Source organism: Juglans regia, chromosome 12, assembly GCF_001411555.2.
Source record: "Juglans regia cultivar Chandler chromosome 12, Walnut 2.0, whole genome shotgun sequence".
NCBI classification, from domain to species: domain Eukaryota; kingdom Viridiplantae; phylum Streptophyta; class Magnoliopsida; order Fagales; family Juglandaceae; genus Juglans; species Juglans regia.
The window spans coordinates 17,539,087-17,560,723 of NC_049912.1; the positions used below are offsets into that span (position 1 = coordinate 17,539,087).

The 21,637-nt window shown below is 40.0% G+C and overlaps 1 protein-coding gene across 1 annotated transcript; it reads right to left on the bottom strand.

Moving 5' to 3' along the window:
* Positions 1-101: 101 nt before the first annotated feature.
* Positions 102-21,057, bottom strand: LOC108992716 (TBC1 domain family member 13-like). Its single transcript, XM_035683578.1, has 9 exons — positions 20,553-21,057; positions 20,367-20,459; positions 19,926-20,030; positions 17,488-17,640; positions 16,600-16,698; positions 16,380-16,508; positions 10,054-10,233; positions 7,232-7,348; positions 102-547 (listed from the first exon to the last, which is right to left on the bottom strand). The coding sequence occupies exons 1-9, from the start codon at positions 20,871-20,873 to the stop codon at positions 383-385; spliced, it is 1,362 nt and encodes a 453-aa protein (XP_035539471.1). The 5' UTR covers positions 20,874-21,057; the 3' UTR covers positions 102-382.
* Positions 21,058-21,637: the final 580 nt, after the last annotated feature.

The following is a 21,637-nucleotide window of genomic DNA, read 5'->3' on the forward strand; positions in this document are numbered from 1 at the left end:
CCATGGTAACAGACACCTATATGCCGGCCAGGGTATGCAGGTGGGGGGGGCTCAAAGACAATAACAATGTAGTGATAATAATATCCTGAATAAAGTGATAATGAGGAGAACATAGGCAAGGGTAAATATAACATAGTATTTGTTCATAGTCGACAACCAACTCATTGATCCATAACAAAAAGAGAGGGATGGACATGTTACATGAAAGGTAACAATGAATTTCTAGCAAAGAGAGAGAGAAAAAAAAAAAAAAAGTATTTAAAAGAAATAATGGATGTCGTCACTGCCTCAGTTTGTACTTTTGATCAACATTTACATCCAGTGATCTCTACAAGCATTAAATTTGTAACAACAAAAAATAAAAAAGGGATTGCTTAGAGAATTAGCCTAAGGATTGTACACGCAACTTGTTGGCAACATAGAGCAAATGACTGATGTTTGTTGGAGGATAGTGCTGGAGCAGTTTGAGATTAGACGTGAAATCACCTGCTAGAAGGCGCCGCCGAACAAGGATCAGCATAGCACAACATATCCGAAGAAGTGTTTCCTGCAAAAATGAGCGAGCAATTGTCAATTTTCTGCCTCTTTTGCACAGATTTAGAGATCTTTTAAAGTACTTCCTGAAGATAGTTTCATAACCAGGATTCAGGGAATGTATTATTTAACAAGCCAGACACGTATACAATAACTGAAGAACTACCACTACCATCAATTCTAAAGCATTTTCAGAGAGAGAGAGAGAGAGAGAGATCTATCAGACTACACAGTTATCCTCAATGATGAAACTTTCTTGACGTACTTTTAGTGTAGCTGCCTTCAGCATTTTAAAGTGGCGAACAAAGTTAGCGAAGACGCTTATAATGAGAGCATTGGGGTGAAGCCTTGAGTCTACTACGTTATGCAAATGTCATGAAGCTTTTAAGCTCAAAACCAGTGGCCATCCACATCTAACTTGCATCACGTTAATACTACCATGGTTTTTCTTTTTTCATTTAACATGGACAGTAAAATAAAATTGGATTTTCTTGTGTGGATCATAGATTCATAAGATATTAAAACTAATCACATCATGAAGTGTGATTGCAAAAGTTATCTGTGATATGAGTAAATAATATTCCATGCGGCACCATATCCTACATTGGTCGTGTGCTTGAAGGTCAAGAACTTTTCTTTTTTTTTTTGATCAGTAAAAAGTAGTTATCATTAAATATGAATGAAGATAGGCATAGCCTATGTACACAGGAAGTATACAATAGAAAACACCTAAATACATTCTTAATAAACTAAGTTATGGCTAAGAACTCCTGTACACTAATTCCATTAAGAACAATAGCTGAAAACCATAAAAGTAAAGTGTGCAGAAAAAAATTCTGTAGCTCCTCCTTAGTTCGCTCCTTATCTTCAAAACAACGTGCATTCCTTTCCATCCAAATACACCACATTATGCATAACGGGATCATTTTCCAAGCTGCTGCTACCTGAGAACAGCCTTCTAAACCCTTCCAGCAAGCAAGTAGATCAACCACCTTTTTCGGCATAACCCACGCAACATCGACTCTACTAAATATCCCATTCCACAACTCTCTCGTCACCTCACAATGCAATAAAAGATGTTCCACTGATTCACCATGGTTTTTGCACAAATAACACCAATCCAACACAATGAGACCCCTCCTCCTTAAATTGTCCGTGGTTAGAATTTTTCCTAATGCAGCAGTCCACACAAAGAACGCTACTTTGGAAGGAACTTGTGACCTCCAAACACTTTTCCACGGGAACTGTACATTACCTTGCGACGTCAGAATTTTATAATAAGTTTTGACTGAGAACTTCTTATTGTCCTTACACCTCCATTGAAACCTGTCATCCTGTGCCGTTAAACTTTCTGAAGAGTAGATCAAGCTGAAAAATTCAGAAACCATGGTCATCTCCCAATCATGATTGGCTCGAGTGAATAAGATATTCCACTGATACGAGTCTTGGGCAGACAAAAATAAATCCGCTATTGAAGCCTCCCTATTTACCGCAATGTTATAGAGGGCTGGGAAGGCTCTCTCCAAAGTCTGCTCTCCACACCAAATATCCTGCCAAAATTTGATGCGTGTGCCCTGTCCGACCACACATCTAGTGTTATTTTTAAAGCATTGCCATCCCCCCCTTATATATTTCCACAAACCCACACCATGCCTCCCCCTCACTTCGTTAGTGCACCAACCCCCCCAAGCACCTCCATATCTTGAGTCTACAACTTCCTTCCACAAAGACTCCCCTTCTTCTTGATACCTCCATAGCCACTTCCCCAAAAGAACTTTATTGAAGGTCCTTAAATTGCGCAATCCCAAACCACCACTCGAAATAGGGGAACAAACTTTATTCCAATGCACTAAGTGGAATTTAGTTTCTTCCCCTAGACCTCCCCACAAGAAAGCCCGGAATAACTTCTCGATACGATGCGCCACCCCTGCCGGCAACGGAAATAAAGATAGAAAATAAGTTGGGAGATTAGATAAAGTACTCATGATCAATGTAAGTCGCCCTCCCTTTGATAGATACAATCGTTTCCACCCAACCAACCGTTTCTCCACTCTTTCAATAATACCTTCCCAAATACCTCTAGCTTTGAAATTAGCCCCCAAAGGAAGGCCCAAATATTTCATAGGCAAAGAACCCACTTCACACCCCAACGTTTCTGCTAGTAGATTGATATGAGGCACCACTCCCACCGCTACCATCTCAGATTTGCCCAAATTAACCTTGAGACCCGTCACAGCCTCAAAACACAACAAAAGTGCTCTTATGGTTTGGATTTGACCCAACTCCGCTTCACAAAAGAACAGTGTATCATCTGCAAATAAAAGATGTGAGATCATAACAGAGCCATAAGTACCATTGCCTGCCGAAAAGCCCACCATAAAACCTCCATCTACAACTGCCTTCACCATCCGACCTAATGCCTCCATAACAATTACGAATAGAAATGGAGACAACGGGTCCCCCTGTCTCAACCCGCGTGAGCTATTGAAGAAACCCACCGGGGTACCATTAACAAGCACTGAAAAACGCACAGTAGTTATGCAAAATCGAATCCATGAAATCCACCTGTTCTCGAAACCACATCTCCCAAGTAAGTAAAGGAGAAAATTCCAATTTACATGATCATAGGCTTTCTCCATATCAAGCTTACAGAGTATGCCTGATTTATCCTCCTTTAACCTCTAATCCAAACACTCATTAGCTACAAGCACTGAGTCAAGTATCTGCCTCCCCCGAACGAATGCATTTTGAGGTTTCGAAATGATTTGCTCCATTACCACACTTAATCGATTAGCCAGAACCTTCGAGATGATTTTGTACACCCCACTCACTAGGCTAATGGGGCGAAAGTCATCAACTTCCACCACTCCCTGTTTTTTCGGAACAAGGGCTATGAATGTCGCGTTTAAGCACTTTTCAAAGTTTTGGAAAGTATGAAATTCAACAAAGACCCGCATAATATCACCTTTCACAATATCCCAACAATGCTGGAAAAACCCCATCGAAAACCCATCCGGCCCCGGAGCTTTGTCTTTGGCCATATTTCTAATGACCTTATGTACCTCATCTTCTTCAAAGGGTCTTTCCAACCAGCTCACACTCTGCGTATCAATGGACTCAAAAGGCAGACCATCGAGCTTTGGCCTCCAACCAAACGTCTCCGTTAGCAGATTCTTATAGTAGTTCACAATGTGATTCTCTAGATCAAGGGGAGAAGAAAGTACTTGATTACCTGCTGTAAGAGTCTCAATAGTGTTGTTGCGCCTATGAGAATTGGCCACCCTATGGAAAAACTTCGTACATTTATCCCCTTCTTTTAACCAAAGGGCCCTGGATTTTTGACGCCACGATGTTTCCTCCATCAACAAGACCCTCTCCAATTCAGTCACCACCACACTCTTCCTCAACAAAGCTTCTTCAGAGGCATTTCCCAACAACAATTGTTCCTCCAATTCCTGAAGTTCCTCCAAAAGGATTGTCTTCTGATTATCAATATTGCCAAAAACTTCCATGTTCCACCTCCTTAAATCTTGCTTCAAGGCCTTTAGCTTACCTGCAAGAATGAAACTAGGGGTACCTGAGAACTGATAAGAAGACCACCAGTTACGAACTTTCTCAGCAAAACCGTCCACTGCTAACCACATATTTTCGAACTTGAAATACTGACGACCCCTATTAATGCCTCCACAATCTAACATAATAGGAAAATGATCCGAACAAACCCGGTCCAACCTCTTTTGATACAACTCCGAATAATGGGCTTCCCAAGAAGGAGAGACAAGAAACCTATCTAATCTCGACCATCCCCTACTATTAGACCATGTGTACTCACCCCCAGCAAGCGGAAGATCCATTAGATCCAAATCAAACATGAACTCGGAAAACTTCTCCATGGCTATAGTGTGACGAGTATTCCCGGATCGCTCGCTTGGAAAACGTATGATATTGAAATCCCCGCCCATACACCACGGCACATCCCAAAGATAATAAACCCCGGCCAACTCCTCCCACATCCTGCTCCTTTCTCTATCTAAATTTGGCCCATATATGCCTGCATATGCCCATTCCCACCCGTCTACTACACTTTTAAATAAACAAGCTACTGAAAAAGTCCCAACACACTCCTCTACCTCCTCCACAACTCTTTTATCCCACATCAAAAGCACCCCACCCGATGCTCCATCCGACGCCAAGTATGACCAACCCACATAAGAACAACCCCATAAACTACGGATAAGTCTTTCGATCAACGATCCTTAACTTTGTTTCTTGAAGACACACCATATCCACCTTCCACATTCGCAACAAAGATTTTATTCGAAGGCGCTTGTTGCGATCATTAAGCCCCCGCACATTCCATGAGAGGATCTTAGGTTTCATGAACAATGGTTATCCCCCTCCCTTTCGTTCTACCCTTACTGCCACTTCCCTCCTTCACATCATAATTTATAGAGCATTGTAGTCTTTTAAGTTCCCTATCTCTCTTTACCGCCGACTTCACTCTACTCTCTTCAATGGCAATAATAAGAGCTCTAAACTGCTCTTCAAAACCTGTACAGGACACCCTAGTCCAAACTTGCAACTCCTCCACTTTCTTGAAAACCCAGTCTGGAATTTCAGAGTTGTGACTAGGATGGAGCACTCGTAAAGGTTCAACATCTCTTCTATCTATGCATAACTCTTCGCATATGACTAGCTGCGTATCGTCAACTTCTGATTCCTTCGTTACTGATCTTGCTTCTTCTTCCTTCCGACAGTGTGAGTCAACACTATTTGGGCCCACTACTTCACCAGCCATCACTTGTAAGTCGCTGAGAAGGTTCTGAGTCACCACTACCTCTCCTTCGTCGCTGGTAAGGTCCTGTAACAACCCACTCCTCAATCGCACAAACTTCAAGCCCCGTTGGTGTGTAACAAGAGTCGCCAGCCTCCATCGCACCTCTCTGTGCTAGATCCGAAAGATTTGACTCAACAAAGGCCGTGATATTACTCTTTCTTAGGGCATCAGGCTCTGTTTCGATTTCCACACGCACCATCGCCTCCACAGATTGAGCAACTGACCCTGTAACGATATCGCTGCCCTCCGTCGCAGCTTTCTGTGCAAGGTCCGTGACATTTGCCCCAACTTCAGCCGTGTTTCTGCTCTTTTTTGGAATCTCAGGCATTGTCGTAGACTCTGCCAGCATCGTCGTTGCCGCCGTAAGGGCTCCCACCTCCAGCAAGGTTGTCTGAGACAACTCCGGTAGCGTCGGCTCGGCCTCACCCCCCGATGGGCCAGCTTCCTCCTTTTGGAAGCGACGGCTCGTCTTCCTCCAGAACGGGCCAATTCTGTTTTGGTCTTTGCTGGGTTGAGGCCCAGTCTCGAGGCCCGTGGCCCATACCCTGGCCCGACAATCTTCCTCTTCCCTTTCCTTATCCACTCCCTTTCCCTTCCCCTTATCGCTGGGCTCTCTGGCCCATTGGCCCTCAAACTCCCATCCCTGACCCAAGCCCAACTCCATCAACCCATTTACTTCAACACAGCATTTAAGCCATCCCACTTTATAAGTTAGTTCTCCCAATTGCTTCTCCATATCACATAAAGCCTTCAGCACATTTTCTTCTTTCAGAGCAACAGGAACTCTGCCATCTCCATACCGTAACTGATCATTACCCAAATAAGTGACAGGACCTTGCTTCAGCAGACCTACTTTCTCTGCCCATTTCACGTCTCGAGTCCTCTCCACCTCTCTGCTACCACGAACAACATCACTGAAGGATCCTAAATTCATATTCTGCAGAGTCGTGGCTGGTGGAAACAGTCGTGAACCACCACTATTTCCAACTTCCTTCAGCACCACCACGAGTTTTTTCCACCCCACTCTATCCCTATCCCCTGGTATGAAGATGAAGTTCCGGCGTCCCCCTCCACCATATTCCACCAACGCCATATATTCTCCCCTAGAGTTGATGCAACGTTGAGCAATGTATCCCCTATCCCCATCCCTGTGGGCAGTGTAGAAGCCCTTTCCCTCCCCCTTCAAACACTCCTCCAAAGCCTTGTAAAACTAACGTACAGTCCCCAAGCCCAACATCATCTTTTTTACCACTTTCCACCCCTTCTCTGTAAGACACACAAACCTCCCATCCCTTGACACCTCGAATAGTTTTGATTCTATACTGATTCCTTTTATGGAAGTCATTTTGTACTAGAGCAGAAACTTCAGCAATGGTGCAACACACCAGAAAATCTAACTACTCACCTCAAGCAGAAGAAAAGTTATGGAAAATAAATCCGGCGAAAGGCACCAGAAAATTTTTCCATTGTACGGAGAGAAAAACTATCCACATGAGACAGAGATGGCTAGCTTTTCAACCCCTTACTTAACAACTAATGAAAAGTGCAAACCTTAATTAAGGCCTGGTTTAGATAGTGAAACCATCTTGTCTCATCTCATCTAATCATTACAACTTTTTCAAATTTTCAAAACAAATACAATAAACAATTCAATTTTTTCAAATCCCATAACAAAAATAATATTAAAAAATAATATTCTAACAATATTTTATTCAACTTTCATCTCATCTCAACTCATTATCCAAACCAGACCTAAAACTCTCATTGTGGCCTAGGGAAGCCTTTCATATTCTACAACCAAGGAATATCAAAGTAAATCGTACCTATAATAGAATAATACCACAAAGAATGTAATCCTACCTGAGGCCCTTCAGGATCACTTAGAAGAGTGTCCCAAATGTGAAGACTGTCCGCAAAATTGAATTCCTGAGTCAAGAGGAGAGTAATCCACCGAAAGGCATAAAATTGGGGGTTGACCTGTCATTTAATTATAAAACAGTAAGGCATAGGAAACTGTCTAAGAACCTAATGCTAACAATTATTTCACAACCCTTTCATAAATTATGACATTCAGACAGAACACGGTTCAGAACAGCACTTGGCCTTGCTGGAAGGAAAAAAAAAAGGGACAAAATTAGTGGTTAATCGCTACAAGAAAAGAAGCGCCCACATCAGAAGAATTACACCAAACTCGCAAGAGCACAGATCCTATTCTACACAATGAACTAGGAGAGTGATATTTCCAGTTTTCAACAAGACAAATTAATATCTACTTATCAAAAAAAAAAAAAAACAAGACAACTTAATCTACCAGCTTCCAAATCATTGTACATGGGCTACACCTTTTGCATTTTCTTAAATAAAATTCTCTCTTTCTTTTTTTTTTTTTTTTTAAATACGTATAAAAGGAAAATTAAAATTTCTTATAATTTCCTTCCCAAACATTACTCAAACACAAACTTTCATAATTTCTTATAATTTCTTATCATTACAGTTTTCCCAAACTTCCAAACAAAACACAAAAATAATAATATTTTTTCAAATTTTAAAATAAAAATTATATTAAAAAATTATATTATCACAATATTTTAATTTTATAATATTTTTATTCAACTTTTTCTCTCATTTCCCAAAACTCAATAAAACATCTTAACTCAAACCATTTCACTACTATTCACAAACCATTTCACTATTATTCATAGAATTCTTATCTCATTTCACTTCCCAAACAAGCCCTTTAGAAATACTATTTAGGTAGGTTCATTCCTACGACTATATTGGGAATGCAGGGTAAATGTTTGTGGGTATATTCAGAATTTGCATATTCTGTATCCCGTCCCTTTATTGCATGAAACTGCATATTTTTCCCATTACATTTATTGATTATCTTTACGATGTGATTTGAGATGATGTGATTCCTGAACGTTCTAAATTCATGGGATCGGATTGAGGATTCCCTATACCATTCCAGCAGCACATTGCCACGAGTTTCAAACGGGTAGAGGAATTCCCTGTGATGATCGGGGTGGGATGTTTCCGTATTGGCTTCACTTGATATCAGGGGTAGAGTGAGTCCTCGTGTTGATCAAGTGGGGTGTCCTTTGTTATGTTTGGGTGGAGGTGTTCCACGTGTGGACAGGGTAGAGAGATTCCCCGTGTCGGATGGGTGGAATTATTCCCCAACGGTTTTTGGTGAATGAGTTCACGTATAGGCTGGGTAGCAAGATTACTCGTGCTAAAAGGGCGGTCATTCCCCGCTGATAATATTATGATGAGAATTTGTGAACAAAAATGTAATACCCCAATGAAAGGTCCAAACCACATGACCTATACTCCAAAAGAACTAATCAATAATACAATTAAAGCCTCATTGGAACCTTATAAAGTTCATGAACTTCTCCTTCCCAAGCAATGTGGGATCCCATACACCACTTACCCTTATCCTTATCATATGGGATATTATAATCTACCTCCCTTAAATTCTCGACGTCCTTGTCGAGCTTGTTCGTTGTAGGTGGCACGACTCAAGTTCCACATTTTTTGTTGGAATAGGCTCTGATACCATTTGTAACGCTATAATGGAAGACTCAAATCACATGGTCTATACTCCAAAAGGACTAGTCAATAATACAATTGGAACTCCATTGGAACCTTATAAAGAGCAAGAACTTCTCCTTCCCAAGTAATTTGAGATCTCATACACCATCTACCCTTATTCATATCATATGGGGCATCACAATAAATGTTTTTCTTAAGAGGGTGATTGTTCGCCATACTTACGTATACATGTGATTTGCTCAGAGGGTGATTCCTCGCCATGCTTAGGAATGTGTTTTTCCTAGATCCTCGCCATATGCAAAAAATGTGTCCTCAGCTTTATTTACATGAACTGGTACATGCATATTCTTCGTCATTGTCTCATTATTAGTATTATCATGAACTTAACTTACTAGGTTTCATAGAAACTCAGGTAGTCCCACCTTCGATTTTGTTCATCGAAGCCGGAGACCTTGATGCAGATATAGCCCAGAAGAATTATCTCGAAAATAAAAAACTAGCCCAGCCTAAAGAGTAGCTACGGAGGCATGTCTTTGTTGGCGTTTATCTTGTAATTTAAGATATTTATTATAATTAGGAGACAAACCCTCTATGGTTCACTACATGTGATGCAAGTGACAAACTTATGATGGTCTGAAACTATATTTAGGACACAATAATAGTGACTTATGGATATTACAATTATTGAAGGATTTATTCGTACATATCTGGTACTGATAGATTAGTCTTTGACTAATCCCCCCTCACTGTGATCCACTGTGAATCATGTGTGCATAGCTTATGGGTGCACACCTTGCTCAAAGAAACTAGGGATCTACCCGACGTGAGCATCCTAGGCACCACGGTTCCTTGCTAGGGAATTACCGAGGGCCGAGGATGCCACATTATGTCTAGACTACCTGCCTATTTTCAATTAGAAGTCCATTACAGTTCAGTGGTCAGATCCCATAATCTGACCAAGGAATGTGCTAAAGCTAGAAGGTAGCCGAGGTTATTCTGAACCCTGGGTCTTAATGCATAAATATAAATTGAGAACCACCCAATTCTTTAAGAGATAAAAATACATGGAAAGATAACAGCAATTGGGAAAGGAACAAAATTTAAAAGTTAGAATCAGGTCTTACTTTGGTTGTGACCTCAAGATGACGCCACAACTCCTCATCATGTTCCTTGAGAAGCTGTGAGAACTTCGTAATTGTGGAACGTATTCCCACAACACTATTATCAAGTTGCTGACAGAAGTTGTCACGGAATCCGCTTAATAACTCAACAAAACAAAAGAATGTGTCTGCTTCAGCAGAGGCCTGCGCAACTTACAAATTAAGAAATGATAAGCAAAACTAAACCAAAGGGCAAATACAGAAAAAGTGATAGCTACAAATGATATATAACAGTACGGTAACAGCAGCAACAAGCATTTCAGACCAACATTGAAACAGAAACAAATTTAATTCCTTTTCATATATGTACACAAGAGATGTAATTTTATTCTATCGCAAGGGGATGCAACCCAAGTACTTAAGAAGTAGACAATAGGAAACCCCCAGAATAGAAGGATGAAGAAAAAGAACACAATTCCATGAATTCTAGAATGTGAGAAACGAAAAAATATTATTCACCGTCATCCACACAAATAGAATGGGACATAACACATTTTTTTATAAGTACATAACGCCTCTTAATTCTAAAATCGTTCTCTCACAATCTCGAAGGTCTGAGCACTACGTTCCTGCCAAATACAAACATCAAGCACAAAGGGATCACCTCCAAACCTCTACATTGCCATGGCTACTAAGGGGACTTCGCCAAGCAGCTAACAAATGTACCCCTTGTCGCAGTATGAACTACTCAATCACAACAGTAGGGAATTTTTTTTTTTATCAGTAAATAAAATTTTATTGATCATAAGAATAGGCAAAGCCCAAGTACACGGATCATGTACAAGAGCAATGCCTAGGAGTGATGTTCTAGTAATACAAGAAATTCATGAGTGGTTATGCCATTAAAATCAATTACAGTCAACCAACAGTAGGGAATATTGATGCCCAAAGCCACCTCAAAGTGAAGTAGAAGATGATCAATGTTTTCTCTGCCCTGCTTGCACTCACAACACCAATCCACAACTATGACATTTCTCCTCCTCAAATTATCCACCACTAAGATCTCTCGTAATATAGCCAACCAAACAAAGAATGCTACCCTTGACAGAACCTTCACCTCCCCACATACTACCATATTCGACTTCTACCACCAATCTCCACAAACTCTTTTTAAAGCACAGTGCCGTAACCACTTACCCAACAAATATTTGATGAACAGTAACAAGTAAAGGGTTTCTTACCCCCAAACCACCTATAGTTATCAAGTACAAATCCTAGTCCACTTAATGAGGTGGTACTTGAATTCGCCGCCAACCCTGCAACAAGAAACCCACTGAAGTTTCTCAAACGATGGGATACACTGGCCATCTTGGTTATGAAATATTTTGAGAATTTTTTTGAGATTGAGTTATGGGAAAGAGGAGAGAGTTTCGAATTTTTGTATTGAATTTTGAGAAAGTGAATAGGTAGAGTTGAAAAGTTTTTTGAATATAATTTTTTAAGAGTATTTTTATTTTGAGAGTTTGTAAAAGTTGTATTAATTTTTGTATTTAGATACTAATTGTTTTTTTAATTGGCACTGAGTGTCCGAGAACAGCGTCCAGACTAATTCTAGGGGTGCACATGCCCTCCGCAAGGAGTAAAAGTTGGGTAATGATTGGATGAAAAGTTGAAATAGAAAAGGTTGAAAGAGAAAAGTTGAGATTTGAAGATATTTAGTATGACTTTTAAAAAAATGGAAAATTTTGAAAAATGTTTGGTTAATAAAGCATGGCCATTGATTCTGATTTTGAAGGCATCATCTCTAGCAATGAAGCTAGAAACATTGGATCAACTTCACACAAGATTTATTTGAGAGGAGGGAGCTAATCCCATACACAGCCAATGGTCCCGACTGACGCTTACAAAGGAATTAAAAGGCAAAAGTGTGATTCCATATTCTTATCCCAAACTTACATCTCCATCAAGCAAATTTTTCTCTGTGATTAACTTTAAGGGCTTGTTTGGATTCGCAAGTCATCTCAGCTCATCTCAACTCATCTCAACTCATCTCACTACTATTCATTACTATTCAGCAACTTTAACTCACAAATCTCACTACTATTCACAACTCATTTCATTACTATTCAAAATCCATCTCAACTCATCTCAGCTCATCTCAAGTCATTTTCGAATCCAAACATCTCCTAAAAGGTTAATCAGAAAGCCTAAACAATCTCCAGGGTTTTTCTCAATTGAAGTATATACACTACCATGGGTAGGACACATGATTTCACCACATACATTTTTTTAGTAAGTAATAATCATTTCATTATATAAAACGCTAAAGGCACATGCTGAGTACAACAAGGAGTGTGCAAGAAATTCCTTTAGCTAGAAATAGAAAAGGGTACAAGATAATCATGTAAGTAATCCCATTGATGTCTATTGAGGCAGTCCAATGATCGAGTGTTGAAGAAAAAAATTCTGAGTACCTTTATCCTCTGTTGACAATCCTCAAAATTACTATCATTTTTTTCCCTCCAAATACACCATATGGTACATGAAGGAACTATTTTCCACACTGCTGAGATTTGTGGACTACTGCCTAAACCACTCCACGAGTTAAAGAGGTCTACTATGCTTCTAGGCATGACCCAAGCCAAACCAGCCACCTAGCAATGTAGTAACAGATGAGCCACAAACTCCCCACTCCTTTTCACGTGCAACACTAGTCAAGTACACCAAATTATCTTTTCCTCAAAATTTTTATAGTAAGAATCTTCCCGATAGAGGCAGTCCAAGCAAAAAGCACAGCTCTCGAAGGTCCACGTAAAGGAATTGTTCATATGAAAGATAAGGACACAATAAAGAGAATGACGTTGAACTTTCCTTTCTTTTATGGGGCCCAAAGCAACTTGTCCTTAGAAGGCCTCAACCTCCCAATCATGAGCTGCTCTAATAAAGCTGAGATCCACTGAGGGAATTCGCTAGTTGTCTCCAGTAGGTCTGCAACTGAAGCATCCTTAACCTGGAATGACCTATACACCTCCAAACAAGCTCTTTTGAGAGCCTTACTACCACACCAGTGATCATGCCAGAATCTGATCCTAGCACCATCTCACACTTCAAATCTAATATGCATCGAGAACTTCCCCCTCTCTTTTCTTATGTTCTTCCATAATCCCACCTAATAAGGTCCCAAGTCCCCAGACACAGCATCCAACTGCACTCCCGCCTCTGGACATTCCTCTATACAAGGCACCAACGCCGCTCATTGGTTCTCCAGCAACTCCATCGGTTCTCTCCAATGGTTTCAGACCCATTGGAGATTCTGGGGTGACAGCAAGTTCCTTCACCTCTAGGGTGGTATCGGATTCTACATCTCTTTCAGACTTCGGCAGTACACCATTTTCGTTCAACTCCGACGAGGGAGCCATAGTTTTTTCAGGGACCAAGGGTGTAACAAGAGGCGAATGGCATTCCATTACTGATGTCCCAACGCCGAAACTGGATGTAGACCCCGCTTCAAATATTCCAGATTTTTTTTTGACCCGCCATACTCTCCTTGATCTGGTTATGGGGACAGGACCGAATCCGATTTTTCGTTTTCCTTTTAGAGTTTAAAGGGTTCGGGCCCGTCTTGTTTCTTACAACTCTGTTGTCTCCAGCTGAAATTAAGTCTATTTTCGTAGACAAGAAAGTTATTGATGCCTTCAACTCTACCAGTTGGGTTTCCATCTCCTTTAAAGAATTGTGCATCTCTACAAGCGGATCCTGAGTGGTGATTTGCAAACCCCCCTCATTCTAAAACCCCAAGGCATGACCCGTCTTTAAAGCGGTCGCATAGGATCGCCTCGACACCGGGAATGTACTTGGGTCTTTCCCTTCCAAGCTCTCTTCCATGCTACCTACATGTTTTCTATAGCCCCCCTGCATTTGAGTTGGAGGGACTGGTCCCCATCTAGCACCTCTTTGTCCTTCCACAGGATTGGTCTTGTCGTGGGAAAAATCATGCAATACCTCCCCCATCATTCTCCAGCCACTACCCTCTTCCTCGGGGATGAATATAAAATTCCTCCTCCCACCACCACCATACTCCTCTACTGCCATATAACATCCTCGAGAATTTGAGCAGCGATGCGCTGTGAAAGTACGTTTGTCTTCCCGGACAGTGGAGTAAAAATCATGTTTCTCATTTGCACACGCAGTCATGACCTTAGCCAGCCATTGTACCGTTGTTGAACCTATAACCAATTTCGAAATCACCCTTCGACTCCTTCAGTAATACCCAACATGCTCCCCTCCTTCACGAGTGTAAAGGATTTAGATTCTATGATCAACCTCATAGAAGAAACCATTATGAGCCCAAACAGCCCCAACACCCAAAAAGAAACATGGTCAGCAACCAAACATCATCTTTCAGAAACCATGGAAAGATGCGGTTGTTGGTCGCCGACTCACCATAGCCCTCTAAGGCAACAACACGGCCACCGGAGCACTTTGGAAGGCGGCAGAAATAGACCTAGGGAAAAATCAGGTCGCCAACGGGATGACAGTCGCTGGATGGCCCTCAGCGAGGTCGCCGGGGCCCATCGGCCTTGTCTGTGGAGGTGGTGAGGATGCCCTCACTGGAAAGTGTGGTTGGATCTCGAGAAAATAAGCTCCAAGAAGTAGTCTTGAAAAGAAACTATTCGCCGGAGAGGACCGACACCAAGGTCCGTCAGCCACGTCTGTGACGAAGGTGAGGTGCTACTCTCCGATCAATGGTGGGTAATGGGTGACCGTTGGATGGGTGTACTAGGGTTTACAAGTATCAGATGGGAGATGTACACATAGAAGTTTTTTGCTCTCAAAGTTCAACTTATTTCTGGGATCTCTCCCCCATGAGCTTTCATACTCTATAACCATTCGCCATAAGACCTCTCTCTTCTTCTGATAGCGCCAAAGCCACTTCCCTAAGCGTGCACAATTGAAGGCAATCAAGCTCCAAAGTCCAAGCCTTCCCTCAAGGATCGAAGAGAATAATTTGGCCCAGCTTACCTAGTGGAATTTGAACTCTTCACCTAACCACCCCCTAAGAAAGTCCCTCTGCAAATTTGCAAGGAGTGCTAGCAGCACTTACTGAAAGCAAAAATAAGGACATGAAATACGTGGGCAGATTAGATTGAGTACTTTTGACCAAAGTAATTCTACCACATTTGGACAGATGCATCATTTTCCGACTAGCCAATCTTCATTCAATCTTCTCAATAAACCTATCCCAAATTGCCTTAGCCTTGAAAGTGGACCCAAAAGGAAGGCCCAAATATTTCATAGGTAAAGATGACGCCTTCCACCCCAAAATTCCTGCCAAACTATTTTCCCAATTATCCATCATCAAGGTGAGTCAGTTGCAAAACACATGCAAATTTATGATAATATGGCCCAAGGGGATGTTAATTTTATTCAAATCAGCCAATGATTGGGAGATGTAATAGAGGCAGAGTTTATTAGATGGAGCAGAGGCAGTAAAGATCAAATATGTTAAATCCCATCCAAAAGACGAGTCTTCAAGATTAAATCCTTGTGTAATCTGCACATCCCTCCAAATGGGTCACCATTTCCTTGAAAATGCATTTGAAGAAATAAAGAGTGCTCCAAGGTAGGTTCTTTTTGTTTTGTTTGCACCAAAGGAAAGATATTAACAACAGATAATTTGAGAAAGACACATATCATACTAACAACCAAGTGTTCTATGTAAAAGCATAATGGGTAAAGCATTGGTCACCTTTTACTGCAATATGAGCTGGCTAGAGAATGAGGGCAAAGATGTTCAACATTTTAGGGATTGAGTGGGTCATTCCCTAGAGTGATCGAGCTGTTGGCAAGCTGACGAAGCCCATGTGGAAGCCTTAAAGAACGCTTTTGTGTGCAATTTGGCAAGGACGTAATGCCCTGACTTTTGCATATCAGGGGAGGGCAGCACAAAAGTTAAAAGTCTTTGTATTCAGTACCCTCTATGTTAAAGAAATCTTCCAACTCTCTAACTTTGTAAGACTCCAAAGACTTTTGCTCTTTTTTCTTTTCAAGCTAGTTTGGTGTATCCTTTAGAGAGTATCTTTGTTTCCAGATTTATTTTTTGTTTCCAGCTTTATATTAAAGAGAAAGTCAACCTTTTCGAGTTTATAAACAGACTGCCGAAGGTTGTCAAAAGGCCATGATTACCCAGATATAACCAGGAAGTAAATCAACCAAATCAACAAAAAGGAACACACAACCAATGGCATACTGTAGAAAAAAAGTACGTTTGTTTTACAAATGACATACTGTAGACAAAATATAGGCATGAACCCCAGAAAAGGAGCAAAACTAAATTGACATGCACTTACCGCATATTCCTCTTCAGGGTCATTTCTGAACACATAGAATAGAGGAGCCAAAATTTCATTCATCCCCTGAACATATCTTATACCCGGATTTAACTTTGCAAACACAATTAAAATGTTCTTTAAAGCCTCCTGAAAATATGAAGCGCAAAAATTCAGCAACGCAGCTTATACTCAAACATTAGGGTGTCGATCATATTAAAAATGAAAACAATGGGAACACCTGATTAGATTTCGCAAATTGAGAGTCCCCTGAGAAAAAGTGCATGTCTGGATGGGTGCGCTTCACATCTCGGTCAATCTGTTCTATAATCTCTGAGTCCTACATAACCCACGTTTAGAGTTACATGTTTCACAAGAATGCTGCAAAGGCACCTAGTAGTACTACATTACACTTAGATTTACTAATGTTCAACAGCCCAACGAGCTGGGACTCACACTTAACCAGCAGACCATACACTGCTAAATATACAAGGGACATTGCCAGACAAACTACAATCTTGATTAGGTAGACATCAGACATAATAGCAAATCCAGGCATATTTAGAACAATAAGACTGTTGAAGCGAATTTGATACAAGAGGTTCAATCTAGGATATACAATATATTAACAGTATTTTGTAGTGGAAATCACACACAATTAGGTGGGTCTTGAACCCAAAACCCTTCATCTTTATTCTTACATGGGAAGAAGATGCCACTTTTCTATTTTTTTTTTATAGGTAATAACAATTCATTTAAAAATGTAAAAGGTGCATTCCAAGTACAAGAAGAAGCATACAAGAAAGTCACCTAGTTAAATTAGGAAAAGATACAAAATAATCATGGAGAGTAAGCCCATTAAAGTCTAGGAAGCTGTCCAAAGGAACAGCAGTGTTTGTGAAAGCGCTAGGTGCACCTAATGCTGTCTAGAGCCTAAAAGCAAGGCACAAGCACATGCCTGATTGAAGGAAAGCACACATTTTCAAGGATGATGTATGATATCAAAAAATCCTAACATACAATTAACAAAAGGTTTAAAAAGCAGATGGTAATACATTTAGCCTAATAAATTCAATTTATTAGAGTATAATGTAACATGAAAATCAAATAATCAACTAATTGCATGTACCTGAAAGAATTGATTCCATATGCTGGACTTCCCAAGGCTCAAAGGATGTTCCCCATGGGTTATTTCTGATCTTGAGAGCAAGCACCTACCTTCACTTTTTGAGTCATCTTTGTCACAGCTTCTGGATTTATCCAACCTCCACGTAATTTCTGACTGACTAGCCACAGAAACATTCAGAAAACCCAAACCTCTAGAGAATATTAAAAGTCAATGGAAGCAACAAAAAAACACCACATCCAGTTTTTAATATTTTTCTTCTTTTCATTAACACCAAATTTTCATAATATGTGTAAAACTATTGACCAAGAGAAAAGAAACAGAAAAGATTAGTAGAAGATTATTTTTTATCAGAAGAAAAGTTTAATAGAAGATTATATAGGCATCACTTGACATTCAGGTTTTAGAAGTTGAGGCATGAAAAGGACGTGTTGATTTTTTGATAGGTTCAAGGAAAGGGCAGTTGTCAAGATGCACAAGGAAGGAAGTCTATTTGAAGAAAATTCGCATCCCTTCCCCTGCTACTTCTAAGAACCGACCACATAATTAAAAACCAAAGATGAGGCCCATTATTTTTAAACTTCTAGCTCATACTATGTAAATCAAGAGGAATAATATGAACATTTTTAATCCAGTATATTATATCTTTTCGATAAGCAAGAACAAGCATAAGAATCAAGAGGCCATTTTAATTTCTTAATCCATTTATTTTTTTCTGAGGGTTAGCAAAAATAAGCATGTGATCAGAAGATCCTCTTCACAAAGGCATGAATTAATTGTCTAAAATTTCTATCACAAATAGTCTAAAATGTAAAAATATTCTTATAATCTTTAGGAATGACAATTTTTATATCTCAACAAACATAAAACTTAGTTGGTGAGAATACAAAGAGTTCAAAGTAGAATAGCTAAGAGGTGAGGAAGCCAAAGGGGCAAATAAGGAAGAGTCAATACTCAATAGCTACAATAACATGAATAGTCTTTTTTTATTGGAAAATTAATAATAAATTATAGAATAATTCACCACTATAAGATGGAAAGTCCTTTCTTCTCTCTATTGAAGAAGTAATTATAGATGGTACGAAAACCTTTCGTCTCGAAACCTTTTTTTTTTTAATCTTGATTTCAAAAAACTGAATGGGTTTAGCGTGTGAAGACAATACTCTATTGAATAAGTAATTATAAATGGTAGGGAAACCTTTCATCTTAAAACCTTTTCTAAATCTTAATGTCAAAAAATCAAATGGGTTTATTGAGGTAATAAAGACAATACAATGAAAGGTATTTTTAGCATGTGAAGGTTTAGGGTAAAATTGAACAGGTTTATTGTGTCAATAACGGCAATACAATAAAGGATCTTTTCAGCCTGTGAAGAGTAAAGCGCACGCGAGCGCACACACACACACACACACACTTGATAGGTAAAAGAAATTTTATCTAAGTTAGCCAATTCTTAATACCATTATCCAAACAATTTTATGAAGCTTTTGAGTCTTAGGGTTCACCATCTCCTCCAAATCTCAGGCCTAATTCTGAGTCCAGTTCCATGGCTTCTATGTTTCTGACAGTCTTGTTCTTCAATCAAGACAAAAGGTGCCATATCGGGCCAGCCCAAACAGGGCAACCCAATTTTTTGAAAATTGAATGGGTAGGTTGGCTTCTCAATTCTAGTCTCCCTTTCACTGCCACAGAGACTGCCATCAAATCCATCAGGTATGCTCTCTCTCTCCATATCAGCTCTCTATCCCTCCCTCTAGCTAAATCTGTGTTTCTATTGATCTAAAATCTATGTGGTCTCACACTGGGAGAGGAGGGGAGAGAGAGAGTTTGGTTCTTAGTTCTAGTCTCCCTATCACTACAACAAAGCCACTACCCCACCCTTCAGCAAGATGTGTTTCTATTGATCTCAAATCTATTTGGCATCTCACTCTCTAGATCCCAGCTCCATGCCTTTATTGTTTAACAAAGTAAGAGTTATCCCAGCTCCATTTGTTGCACAATTATGGGCAAGGGTCTTGCCTCGCTAGGGTTTTGTATCCATGGTGAGTATGGTAGGGTTTTGTTGTTTATTTTGCAATTTTTATTTTTGGGAGTCGAGTAAATCAGGCCAAACCAAACAAACCAGCCAACAGCCTATTAAAACTGCCCCTTTTGGTGCCGTACAATCGGTACAGCACCTCTGAGAATCAAGTCGATGCCATATTGCTTTGACACCCTCACCGAATGGAGGGGTTCTGTTTATAAGCCTAAGACAAACTATAAAAAAGTTAAAAATAAACAAATAACCAGAACACCTATATCCAGTATGGAAAAGAAGGGCCAGCTACATTTTCTTTAATTTCCCTTATTACTGTTTTAGCTACTCCTTGTTATTTCAACAAAACAATACTAAATGAAATCAGGAATAGCGGCATCAAATTCAAAATCTGAATACAACTTACAGGGTTCATCAAAAGCTCCTCTTTAAATTGCTTGTACTGCGACCTCCTCTTGGCTAATTCGGATGACCAAACCCCACGATCCGGCGGTAGATAGCCCAGTAAGAGCTGTGACAACCAACAAGCCTTAAAGTCAAAACCTCAATTCCATTCGACATAGTTACATTGACAAGACCTTTTTTGTTGTCTTTCCACCTATTAAACCAAACTCAATATACCAGTCAAATTGTTTGATAAACGTTGTGTGTAAACTCTGAGTCCTATGTTTTCATTCTTTTGTGACACGAAATAACTATATCTGCCACGCCACTCAACCGACCAAGTCAATTCCAGCAATTAAGGTCACATAGGTGATATTTCGTTTTTCTCACGCTTTCTTAGCACCCAAAAAAAAAAAAGAACAATAAAGAAAGAAAATAACATTCAAGGAAATCTTTAACCAACCTTCCATACTATGGAACGAATCCCAGGGCCGTCCGGTATACCCTGTGACGCAAATCTCCGCAAGTCCCGCATGTTTATCACTTTCTTCGATATCTACAATTGCATAAATACAACCAATCCACATCGATTCACATATACATAAACATAACATTTTGCCGAGAAAGGGAAGGGGGGGGGGTGGCTAACCTCGGCGAGGAGCTGGGACTGGCGAGAAATGTCCTCGGCAGAAGGTCCAGCTTCTTCAGAGATGCCATTGTAACTGAGATCGCTGCTATGGCTGTCGTTGGTGGGCGAGTCCTTGTTCTCCGCCAGCTTTGCGGGTTCTACACGGGTAGATGAGGCAGGGGGTTGGAGGACCGGAGGCGTCTCCACAGCAGGTTCGGGGGAAGAAGAGGAAATGGTGGTGGGTCTGGTGGAGTATCGAGAGACTCGGTCGTCGTCTTCCTGAGAGGAAGCGGAGTACCAGAGCGAGCTGTTGAGCCACTCGGGCACACCCTTCTTCACCATTATCTAGCGATATAGAATATTATTTAACTACAGAAGTTTCGGAATTTCTGGAAGCAAAGGAAATCTGCTTGAGGATTCTTCTAGGGTTTTCTCATCTCCCGGAGCTTTCTTCCTTCTTCTTCTTTCCTCTAATAAGAGTGACTTCTTGCCTCTTGGAATAGACGAGAGACAGAGAGAGAGAGAGAGAGAGAGAGAGAGAGCGCCACGTGACTGCGCGATTGGATTTGGGGCCGAGCCGATTATGACAGGAACGGAAGAAATCATAAAATGCTAATACAAAAAATAGTCTTTAATTTTAACACTGATTAGATACTTTTATGTTTTGTTTGAAAAGGAAATTCATCTCAATTCATCATTATAATTTTTTTAAATTTTAAAATAAAATATAATAAAAAATTAAACTTTTTCAAATCTTAAAATAATAATAATAATAATAATAAATAATATTCTAACAATATTTTATCATTTCAATTCAACTCAACTCAGTTCAACATCCAAACGCACTCTTAGAATTTAATTTCTAGGACTTCAAAAAAACAGAATTTAACTTCTTGATGTATTAGAAATATTATTCTATCATTCATTTTTTTTTTTAAATAATAAATAATTTTATAATTGTTGATGTCGTGTTTCACATGCCTGGACAAGTTCACGCCATCGGTATTCGAGTGATCACCTACACAGTAACTAAGGGGGGACCTCAGGATCCGTTGATCTTCAGATGCCTAAGTTAGTAATGGTGAAAGAGATAATAAACATAAATG

Excerpts from the sequence above, each read along its gene's own strand:
- LOC108992716 (XM_035683578.1), bottom strand. The coding sequence starts at position 20,873 with ATGGTGAAGAAGGGTGTGCCCGAGTGGCTCAACAGCTCGCTCTGGTAC. Across the intron at positions 17,641-19,925 it reads AGGAGCTTTTGATGAACCCT|TCAGAAATTACGTGGAGGTT; the intron begins GTAAGTTGTATT and ends GTGGCTAGTCAG. Across the intron at positions 10,234-16,379 it reads ACCCTGAAGAGGAATATGCG|GCCTCTGCTGAAGCAGACAC; the intron begins GTAAGTGCATGT and ends TAAGTTGCGCAG.